Here is an 11,943-nt window from a genome sequence, read left to right on the forward strand (position 1 = left end):
AAAAAATAAGACTGGGTCTTATTTTTGGGGAAACACGGTATATAGACATCTGGGTTCTATTTGACTGATTCTGCCTTTGCTTTCTACATCACCTGTTTTGTATCTGAGTTTCCCTTCCTCTTCATCATTTGATTGAATGTCTTGAGGTTAATGCTTGGGATTAGGTCCTAAAGCCTTGTCTCCCTCCCCTTCCAGTTTTAGTTTAAACCCTTTGGATAAGCCAAGCCAACTGTTTTCCAACTGTTCTTCCTGCTTTTTGTGATGTGTAGCCTGTTCTCTGCCAGAAGGCCCTCGTTAAAGTAATGTAGACTGGTCTAGGAATACAAAGTTCTCTCAACAGCACTATCCATTAAATCCTCTGTGCCCTGGTTGGATTTATGCAAGGTTTTATTTATTTATTCATTTGAACTTTTGCGGTTAATGCTGAAATATTCTGTGCTGCACCACTTTACCTCCATATTTCATGTTGTCTTTCTACCATTCTCAGCTGTTGCACTGTACATCCTGCTGCCCTTCCATTCCAACATCATTCTGTTCTGACACCATTCCCTCTCCATCTGTCTCTTTCTTTTGCTTCTTTAACTTCTTTAATTTTATTTTAGACACATATACAGTATTACTTTTCCTCCTTGTTCTTCACCTTCTCCAAGCTAAGTTCCTTGTTGCACCCAATGCTGCGCTGCTGCTATCCTTGAAAAACATGTGTCATTTGCATCTGCCACTGCCGCTGGTTGCACTTGCCACTTGTGCCTGCATTGCTGCTTGCCGGTTGCATTCGCCAGTTGCAGCCGCTGCTATGCATTTTGTTGCCAGCTCACCAGCAGTTGTGGCTGCTCAATAATTGCGCCGGCCATCACTGATTGCCTCATTGCCATTGCTGTCACTTTCCCCCCATCCTCCTCCTCTTTTCTTCTCCTGTTCTGTCTCTTTTCCTGCCCCCTCTTCCTCTTCTTCCTTTATTTCAAATTTATCATCTTTAACCCCCACCTAACTTTGCCCGAACTTCAATTCTTCTCTTGCTCCACCTCTTTCCCCTATGTTGGAGCATCTCCTTCAATCATTAATGCTGAAGTTTTTAAAAACTAAAGTACAATTAAAACCAGAGGCTTCTCTTTTGGGACTAATGGACAGGCAACTGGAAAAACGTCAGGAAACTTTATTTTTACATATGACAACTGCAATGAGATGATTATTATGTGTTCACAAGGGAAAGCCTCAACACTACTCCCAATGGAGGAATGGTTGGTGAAGATAATGGAACTTGCAGACATGGCTGATTTCACTTCCTTGAATAAAGACAATGTCTACATTTATGGCTAACTGGAAACTTGTATGCTTTTTACATAAAACACTTTTAAAATACACTTATGATTTGTGACTCATGATTGCATAATAGAAAAAAGTGAGCTTTTTGTAATCAGAGTAAGATAACTTTGTAATCATAATTGTATTTGGTGCAAATTGGAAGTTTCATTTGTTTCCTTTCTATTAGTTTCTACTAGTTTTTATGGTCTCTTAAAACTTTTAATAAAGTTTATATAAAAAGTGTTGCACAGTTCTATCATAGCTCCCCCTTCCCAAAGTAAAATAGAAAACTAAATTCTGAAACCAAGGTGCTTCATATGTGAATACTTTTTGAATGATCTTTTTTATTCCATATTACAAATTGCATAATTACAAATTATATATTATATTTTTAATATCTATTTAACTAACAGGAATATTTTTTTCAATAGATTCCACACAATAATTAAAAAGAGAGAAGAAATATAGTACATAAACTTTGTGATCTATATCAAATTTGTCTTAATTCTAACACAAATGCAGTACAACCTTACTTTAAATACATTTGTTGTCATTTTCTTTCTTTTTAACCATAGGGAGGAATAACCAAAGTGGAATTAACATTAGATACAAAGGATGAAGAAATTCAAACACTTCAGAAGAAAATAAAAGCATTAAAACGTGAACTGAGAACATTAGAAGCAGAAACGGTATTTGGGAGCCAATACTGGGTTTATTTCTGGGCAGCAAGAATTATATACAAGATCTACTTTTTCCTTGACAAAGCAATCTGAGAAGTGAAAATAATATTAGTCTTTTTTTTTCAGAATCAGATTCAGGTTATCTTCAATTTATAAATATTTGTATAGTGACCGTTTGATGTTACATCAGACTTGGAATAGTTCTTTACGACTCTTGGTAACCAACTCACATTTATGACTGATTGCAGCATCCCACAGTCACATGACCACAATTTGTAATACAGGTAGTCCTCGACTTACATTTAGTAACCATTTGAAGTTATAATGCCACTGAAAAAAATGACTTACAACTGTTTTTCACACTTATGGCGATTGCAGCATCCCTGTAGTCACATAATCAAAATTTGGATGCTTGGCATGTATTTATGACAGTTGCAGTATCCTGGGGTCATATGATCACCTTTTGTTACCTTCTGACAAGCAAAACTAAATGGGGAAACCAAATTCACTTAACAATTAACAACTGCAGTGATTCACTTAACAACCATGGCAAGAAGTGTAAAATGGAGCAAAAGACGCTTAACAACCCTCTTGGTTAGCAGTGGAAATTTTGGGCACAATTGTTGTAAGCCAAGGACTGTCTGTATTTTTTGCTAGTTTTCAGCACCCATTTGGGAGAATGGATTCAGATAACCATGTGATTCACTTAATGATTGCCATTAACCTGATTAAAAAATTGGGTACGGCCATGTGGGTACTTTGACTTAACGATTGACTATTTGTATGGGCAAAGTATTAAACATTTGATGTTCTATGTCTGCATTAATTGTTTTCTCCATTCTTTCCAGTTACGTAATAGATATTTTAAAGATGACCTAGGTCTTCCTGGTCTTCCAATGGAGTATTTTAAACTACCTCCTCTTCAGGTGAGTAGAAATAGCGGCAGTATGTTTCAAGTACTTCCCGACAGTAAGAAGTCTTAACTTGTTTTGAATGTATGTTACTGATTGAATAAACAATATTCCATTCATTTTCATTTCATTTTGTACCGTTACACTTTCTATTTTATAGAATGAGGTTTTGAAGATTGGAAACCCACAAGCTCTTCTTGATGACATGAATATCATTCAGCAATCAGATGAGATGAAGAATATGATGGCATTTCTAGAACAATTATATGAAAAGGCACTTCCAAGTGGAGTCAGACGATAGATGTACAGAAGAAGAACAAATATGCCTGTACCTTTAGTTCCTTTCGTCTTCCAAGGAAATCTTTGAAAGCAATAGTTTTCCTAATGTGATTTGCATTCTGCAAGGGGTATTGTGGAAAATTTGGGTGTAATTAACAAAATATAATCTATGGTTTTATTGGAGTAAAGATATCAACAGATAGATTTCTCAGTAATGAACTAGTCCCATTCTTTTGAATGTAGCTACCATTAAGATTTGATGTAAAACTCTTCATGTTGATTAGATGACAAAACAAGATTTTTAAGCCTTTTGACCAGTACTCCATATTAGGCTACTTACTACTATATAGTACCAATCATAAAAAATTCTCCTGGTTTTGAGTTGTAGTCTTTTTCTGAATATGCTGGTGTAATTTAGATGCAAGCAGGCCTGCTGCTTGAGAAACCTGTACAAATACAGATAACATTTAATTACCTCATTGGCAAGCTGATTTAAGCGTAAACAAGTTTTCACTGGAGACTCAGTTAAACTTAGAGCTAATGAGCAACAAGTTTCTAGCTCTGAAAAATCAGTGGGTAGGAGTTTATTTTTCCTTCCCTCTGGAACTGAATATTTGTTCAGCTGCAAATTTTTGTGGATCTGAGTGAAGAATATAACATGATTCCTTGGGAGACTAATGCTCCAGGATTCTTAAACTAAAATATGGTTTCTGCCTTTCACTCTGGTCCTTTAGAGAGTGTATATAGCAGGTTCAGGTATCTTTCTTCACTTGGAATTGTATCTGAGAGAGAAAGAATGAGTGTCAAAACAACACTAAGCTCGACCAGCATTATTTTTGGACAAGGAAACCTACAGTCCTTCAATTTCTAGATCTTAAATGGAAGAAGCAATTGCTTCTTCCATTTCTGTCTTTAGAAATAGGTCTGGAGGGGGGGGAAGGTGACATTAATTTCAGGAAAGATTAATCCTTATGCCATTCTCTAACTTGTTGCTGAATGAGCTGCCCACTTGGCCACCAATGGTAAGTCTGCTCCTTCTAAATGGTGGGTGGGAGAAATTTTTTTAAAGTGGACTGTGCTTAATTGTCTTTGTTCTCCCTTTAGATCTCAGGCAGTATCAGTGGTTGCTTGAAGTAGCCTAGTTTAGTGCTGAACATTAAGATGTCCAATCACATCTAATGGGAATGTTAATTTTATTTGTATATTTAAAAAGAGACCAATCTTATATGTAATCAAGCAACAGAACTGTTATTGGCTGTTGCCCTGTCCTTTCAAGTATAATTGGTTCTCATGGATATTGAAATTAATACTTAAAAATAGGAGAAGCCTAAACCCCTATTTTAATTATAGGGTATCATTCTTCACTCAGATTACTATTGAAAGAAAATAATACCTTATTCTCCTTGGATTTAATAACAAGTTTAAAGGATAATTTTCTTTCTCAGGGTTATGTTCCTCTCTGTTAATTTTCAAGGGATATTCACTTTTGGAAAATAAGACAGAAATTACTGTAGTTATCACCTTGGCCTAGAAGTCTTTTTTTTCCATTTTTTGAAAGAGTTGTATATTTTAAAAATAAACACATGCTTTTTGATGTAAACCTAAAGAATATTGTGTTGTCAGTGAGATATCTTTATAATTTGTTTACATGTTGCTATGAAGAAAACACAGTAGCCTGATCCCCAGAGGTAACATTTTATGTATGGTTACTATAGAACCATACATCAGAAGCTTAAGTAAAGGAAGTATGTTTGAGAGACAAATTTTAGCTAAAATGTGTAAATCCATCAGATTGTAAATCTACATTTTCTATAATAGAATATTGCATCTTAATTTTTCAATCTGATTTTTTTTTTTATTCTGCAGTGGTTTTGTAGCTTTCTGGGATAAAGATTTAAGTCACTGAAGTATGTAGACTTGGGATTGTCAAGGACAATTTGCAGCTGTTTATAAGAAGCAAAATAATATTGCCTTAAAATAATCAAAAAGGTGTTTATTGCCTAATCAGGAAGCACTATAAAACTTGTACTGCTTTTCTAAATTTCAGCTTGAGTTTAAATATAAATGTTTTATCTATAAAAAATGTCTATAGACATGCAATTTACTTTAGATAGACCACAACAATCCTATATTCCAGAATAAATGAATCTAGAAACAATTACCTGTATTTCTATGGGATATATTCTTACAGGTGTTTTATGAGTTTTTCTTTGAAGTTTCTTTTTCCTTTTTAATCACTCTATAAGAGAGAGCTATGTGACCCTTGTTTCCTTTTTTTGGTCTATATGTCCCTTCCTTCAGAATCATTCTACTGAAACCTGGGGCATAATGAATTTGTAGCTGGGGGGGCGTGGCTTAAAGGATAAAATAAACTTAAGTCTCTGATAGGCTTAATGTATTTATATTCATTGACATCCCTATCTTACACTACCTCCTAAACATTCCTGTAAAAGCACCACTAACTGCAAAAAATGTCCTCATTCCTGTTGTAGACAATATTCTCGTAAACTACAGTCCACAAAAGATTCAGTCAGGCAAATAAGATTGTGAAGAGACACAGAGAACTTTTCCTTGCCAAACATATAAAAGAAAATGGGTGTCAAATATCAGAAGCTGAATGTTTTGAAGGCAGAGAAGCTGCCTACTTTTCACAGTTGTGCACAATTTACAGAATTCTGCAATAATGCTTAGACCTAAGAATGACTTGATTGTATTGCTTAATAGCAGTTCTAATTTAAAGTAGGTCGAAACATCTTTTGTTGCAATAAATGCAAGAATAATTGCATTTGCAGAGGAGGACATGTGTAATGAAATACATGCAAAATGTATCTGTGGTTTATTTGGCCAATATTTCAAATCCCTCCTCCACAAGTGGAACTAGTTTCCACCCACCTAGTGACCCATCCTAGAAGGTTTATATATAATTTAAAGTTCAGCTTCCTTTTGGCTGTGTTCTGCATCTGAGTAATGACACTAGAGTCAACTCCAGGTATGTGAGGTCAGCTCCAGCTATCTATGAGGATTAGAATTATGGCCTTTGAAATGGTTGTCTAGACAGATGAATGCTTTAAATGTTCAGAATTCTCTAATTTAGGAATAATTTATTTAAATGGATAAATCTTTTTAAAAGTACTTAATTTTGAAATGCAAAACTTCCAATGAATTGCTTTTTCCTCTATAAGTTCTGCATCCAGGCAGCGTAATTTCTCTGTTGCTGACTTGGGACTGCTTTTTACATGCACTTTTCCACCATCTCAGTTCAAAGCTTCTATATATTTTCTTAGTATATAGTATCATTGAATTTGAAAGGCAATATGATTTAACATTTTCCTGTACTGTACCGGGTAATATTTCTTTTTCAGAAATAATGCCTAATTTTTGTTCATTGTGTATTGCTTTGGGTAGCCTTTAGTGAAGGAACTAATATATTCAGTACGTAAACTCAGAATTATACAGAATTGATTAATGGATGGAAAAAAGGACATAAGGCAATCATCTAATAAATAAGTACTAGTAGAAAACCAATGGTGTAAAAAGCGGCAGATTATTTAATGACCATTCAAAGCTACAACATACCCCCCCCCCCAAATATATATATATACGACCCTGTTTCAAAGTAACAAATTCTACAGAAATCATTCTTGAGGCTACCAAGCTTCATGAGAGAATTTGTGTCTATGGTACAATTTGAGTTGGTATTGGATATTCAGAGCCCACTTTATAATAGTAGTAAATTAGAAACATCTTTACAGAGAATTTAAGATAAAGTTCATCATCTTATTACAGGCATTGCTAATCTTACAAAGCATTGAGTAAAATCTAGGAACATGTTTCAGAATGCCGTTTGTCCAATCCATCAAAGTTCTCTTTGTTTCCAGACATCACCTTTTGTACTAGGTTGCTGTTAAATGGGCAAGTGAAGATGTTGGTGCTTAACTGTTCCACAAAACTGCAGACTCTAGAACAAATGTTAAGGAAGAATTTTCCTGAATCCCTCAAGGTAATGTAGATAATTTAAGGTTAGCTATTAAAATACATGAAAAGAAGAAAGGAGAGCAAATCAAACTTTATTTATTTATCATATTTATATAGCCACTCATCTAACAGTGATTCTGGGCAGCATACATAATAACCTTAAAAATCACAATTTAATTTTTAAAAAATAAAGAAACAAAACATCCCTAGCATACAGGCATTCAAAAGGCTCTATCATGGGATCCCCAAGCTTGTTGGCAAAACCACGTTTTGGGGGCCTTCCAGAAGGCCAATATGATTGAGGCCAGGCTTACTTCAGGAGAAATGATCCACAGGACAGTGGTCAGAACAGAAAAGGCTTTCCTCCTATGTCTGCCCAATAAAACTCAAGCTGATGGGCCATAATATACCTGTATCCCCAGAACTGATGAGATGATAGATGTAACAGGGCAGGCAGTCCCTCAAATAACTCAGCTACACACAATGTAACGCTTTAAATTGGGCCTAGAAACACAGCTTATAAAATAGAGGTATAATGTTTTCAGTTCTTGGAGCACACACAACTGCCTATGCTGTTGCATTTTGTAGCAGCAGAAGCTTCCAGATATTCTTCAAGAGTAGCCCCGTGTACAGCATGTTACAGTAACCCATCTGGAAGGAGACTGTGGCATGAATAACAGTAGAATCTCCCAGTCCAGGAATGAGTGTAACGGATGCAACACAAAGCTGCAATGACTCTTCTGGTTATAACTGCCACCTGCTCTTTGAGCAGGACTCACAAATCCAGAAGAACTGGCTGTGCAAGCTCATTTTAAGTTGATAAGTCCTCAGATGCTGAAGGCTCTAAAACCCAAAGTCTCTCAGTCTTCTGGGGGCTTAATTGACATCTGTTGTTCCCCATCAGTCCTTAACAGCTTCCAGAAATCAAAATAGGACATCAACAGTATCAGTTAACAGTGGGGATGAAGATAAGTAGTTGGTGTGGTGATACCACATCCCATGGGAAAGGATGATTTAGCCCAGCAGCTTCTTGTACATCTTAAATAAGAGTAGAGAGAGAGGAACGCTGCAGCACCTAACATAGCAGGGGTCAGAAGCAGGAATGTTTGTGGTGTTGGACTGCAGGGCAGCAGAGCCAGTGCACGCAGTGCGGGGTGGCAGATTATAGAGACAGGGAAACCTAGGCAGACGCCAAGTCAAATCATAATATATAGTCATAAATGTGTGTAGATTGCTAAGTGCTTGAATTTTGATCATGTAACTATAATTGCTACAATGGCCATAACTTCAAGGACTGAGTGTAAGTATCATTTCTTCAACACTGTTGTAACTTCGGTCACTAAATAAATGTTCATTAAGCGAGGATTATCTATATATAAGGCCTTCTGATGCATGTACATACAAGTAGTCTTCAACTTGCGACCAGTTGCTTAATGACCATTTGAAATTATGACAGACCCTGAATGAGTGCTTTATTGCTTGTAAAGCACTTCTGGCTGTCATAAAATGTTGTGCCACTCCCCGTCTTTTCCCTATTGTCCCCTGACTGCATTTTGGGTGCTTGGCAACCAGCTCACCTTCACAACAAGTTGCAATATCCTGTGCTCATGTGATCATGATTTGCATATATATTTTTTTGCCGGTTTCTGGCATTTTCTGGCAACAAACATTTGCAGTATTCATTTACCAGTCACAGATTTAATGACCGTGGTGATTTGCATAATGACTGCTGCAAAAAATGTTGTAAAATCGGGTCTGTTCGCATGGATTCCTCAACTTACCATTGTAATGACTTACAATTGGAAATCCAGTCCAGTTGCTGTCGTAAGTTGATGACTACCTGCATGTATAGAAGGTTTTACATAAGAGTTCTAGTAAAAGGACTATATTTCATAGCAAACATCCCTAAATAAGTCTGTAAGCAATTCATTCATGTTGCAAATAGCAGTGGGACTTCACTGATGCTTTTGGGGGAGTACTTTTGAGGAGAGGAAAAGTATAAATTTATTTTCCTGATGTTGAAAGACTAGTCCCTTGACAGCAAGAATGGCTTTCAGAATTCATTTCTGTTGTCCAGCTGCCCGTTTCCATTCAATAGGTACATAATTAAAAAGAATATGGATGTCGGAAAATGTTAAACTATCGTAAAGTCAGTATCGTTTTCCTAGAACATAACACCTTACACCATTGTTTCAATGTTTTGATGAAATATTGCTTTTGTTACCTCTCCAGCAGAATGATTTACTTATTCCTTTTCTATACAAATACAATTAAGACATGTAAATATAAACTATTCTTTTTTGTTGAATAAGCCGTAATTTAAGATCTATTAAATTTATTGACATCAATGTTAGGACAATTTTCCATTAATTCATTTTAAACAAAATGAAAATCTCTAATTCCTTTTCCCATTCATTCATCTTGTCTTGTAACACTTAATATTGTTTCTAATAAGATACGTATCTAAAGCTGAAAATGCTGCTAGTCTGAATAAAGATGTCAATAAATATTGAAGCTGCAAATAGTGCCTATTGGTGAATGCTTTGAAAATATAACAGAATTCAAAGAAATAGATTTTTAAAAGTGTTTTTGTTTAATAAAACTTTATAAACCCACTTTTTTTGAAGGTTTATGGAGCAGTGTTAAATATAAATAGGGGAAATCCATTCAAAAAAGAAGTGGTTGTGGATTCATGGCCAGAATTTAAAGCTGTGATTACTCGCCGACAAAAAGAGGTAAAACAGTACTTGTAATGGATCTACCCTAAATAACCTGAAATGCACAATGAATGTTGTGAGCATTAATCTAAAATTTATACAGATTTTCCTGAGCTGATGTCCTCCAAAGATGTGGATGTGTACTTTATTAATATGTAGAATTCCAAAATTCAATGTCCTGGCTACTCTTGCTTTCATTTTTATTCTAAAATTCTGTTATGTCACATAGAGTAGGGTTGAACTCAGTGGCTAGGGCAGGGGTGTCAAACTCAATTTCACTGAGGGCTGCATCAGCATTGCGGTTGCCCTTGGGGGGCCAGGTGGATGTGGCCAGAGTGGGTGCAGCCTACTGGGTGGGCGTGGATGGAGTGGGTGTGGCCTACTGGGCGAGCGTGGCCAGTTCTACATCACTCGCGTCAAGGGTGCCTGTGGGGGCCTGGGCAGGAGTGGGACAGATCTGAGGGTCTCTGGCAGAAGGGGGTGGGACCGGGGCAAGTGCCAAGATGGCCACCACAAAATTGTACATTGGCTCCCGGCTGGCCTGGGCCAGGGCCAAGGCAGCAGGGGCTGTTCCCTCACTGTTTCCAGGATGGCTTCGCGGGCCACATGAAACCACTTTGCGGGCCGCATCCGGCCCCCGGGCCTTGTGTTTGACATGTCTGGGCTAGGGGCTCTTTCAATTCAATTGTTTTGTTTTTTGTAATATATCATGTGATATATATATATATAGGCAGCATAGAATAAAGATTGCACTGGCTTTCTTAACCATTTTCCAGATTGAAAGTAGCCGATTCTTGCTTCCTGAGCCAAGAAAATTCCCAACTGGTATCCTAACTCCAGTTCCTTGTAGGCTCTCCTACTGATCTGCAGCTAGTCGGTGCCCTAATCTGCGACTTTCTCATTCATTTTTATGACCCTTACCTATAGCAACAAACTAGATGCATATCTGCATACTTAATACCAGTGCTTTTTTTCTAAAAAAAAAAAAAAAAGATGCCGGAACTCACACATGTCATACAACCTGCCTTGCCCACCCTACAAGGTTCCATCCAAAAAAGGTGCCGGAACTCCGTTCTGGGCGTTGTATGAGAAAAAAAGCCCTGCTTAATACTATGAATTGAATTAAGATGTTTTTCACACATAGGCCAAAAGTGATGCCCTAGACTCCTTTACAAATGCCTGTGCTGTTTTCTACAAAAATCTGCAAGCTTACCAGGCATTGTTGGAGAACCCAGAAACTATAAACTGGGAGCAAGCCTTCCAGATACAAGGTAAAGGTTATTCTTTGCTATGAAAAAAAAACACATGAATGATTATCCTGAATTTTTTAAAAAAATTTAAAATGAGAAACTGAAAAATTCTGATGGTACAGAGTTGAGAATTTCAACAGTGAGTCATAAATCGTAGATGATGTCGAATTCTTTCTCCACTCAATTTCCACACCAATATGCTTAATTATACTACTTATTAACCGAGACTATCTCGGAGTTTACCAAGTGAGAAAAGCTGCTTCAAATAAAAGATTAATAAAAATGATAATGCAGGTAAACCAAACTCTAACAGGATGCTGTTTTTTCATCACTTTTTTGTGATGGGATGTTTCTCCTGAGCGTCCCCAAAAGTTGGTCTGACCAGGTAATTGGAACAACTAAGCAGAATCCAACTTTTTTTGTTTTTGATTGTCCAGATGCAGGAGCCATATCGTTCCCCATATGAATCTTGTTTAGCAAGCAGAGTAATGTGAGTGGATTGGAACTCCTTAACAGCACCATTTTCTTCTTTAAATTACCTTACATAACTTTGAACTCATATTGTTTTGATTCTAAACAGGAAGGAAGCTTGTGAGGGCCAATAGTATGCTTCCTTATCACAGAGGATCTTTTCCTTTATTATCCTTGTCTTCCACTGCCATCATTAAAATTTTGTTCTGACATTTTCAAATTTCTGAGGCACATGGTAAAGATGTAGGATAGCACAGGCACTTGGTTACTACAGAAATAAATGAATGGATTTTTATTAAATAATTTAAAATGGGTTTTAAAAAAGGTTTGCTTATTTCTGCAGATTATCTATATC

At 36.6% G+C, this 11,943-nt stretch overlaps 1 protein-coding gene across 1 annotated transcript in view; it reads left to right on the forward strand.

The window, feature by feature from the left end:
* The first annotated feature begins 7,097 nt into the window (after positions 1–7,097).
* Positions 7,098–11,943, forward strand: part of GLYATL3 (glycine-N-acyltransferase like 3) — a 13,359-nt gene continuing 8,513 nt past the window's right edge. Inside the window, exons 1-3 of the mRNA XM_015820703.1 lie at positions 7,098–7,175; positions 9,778–9,885; positions 11,012–11,138. Of these exons, the coding sequence (XP_015676189.1) occupies positions 7,098–7,175; positions 9,778–9,885; positions 11,012–11,138 (313 nt within the window). The remainder of the gene's footprint in view (positions 7,176–9,777; positions 9,886–11,011; positions 11,139–11,943) is intronic.

Source organism: Protobothrops mucrosquamatus, unplaced genomic scaffold (assembly GCF_001527695.2).
Source record: "Protobothrops mucrosquamatus isolate PMUCROS unplaced genomic scaffold, P.Mucros_1.0 scaffold1165, whole genome shotgun sequence".
Classification (NCBI taxonomy): domain Eukaryota; kingdom Metazoa; phylum Chordata; class Lepidosauria; order Squamata; family Viperidae; genus Protobothrops; species Protobothrops mucrosquamatus.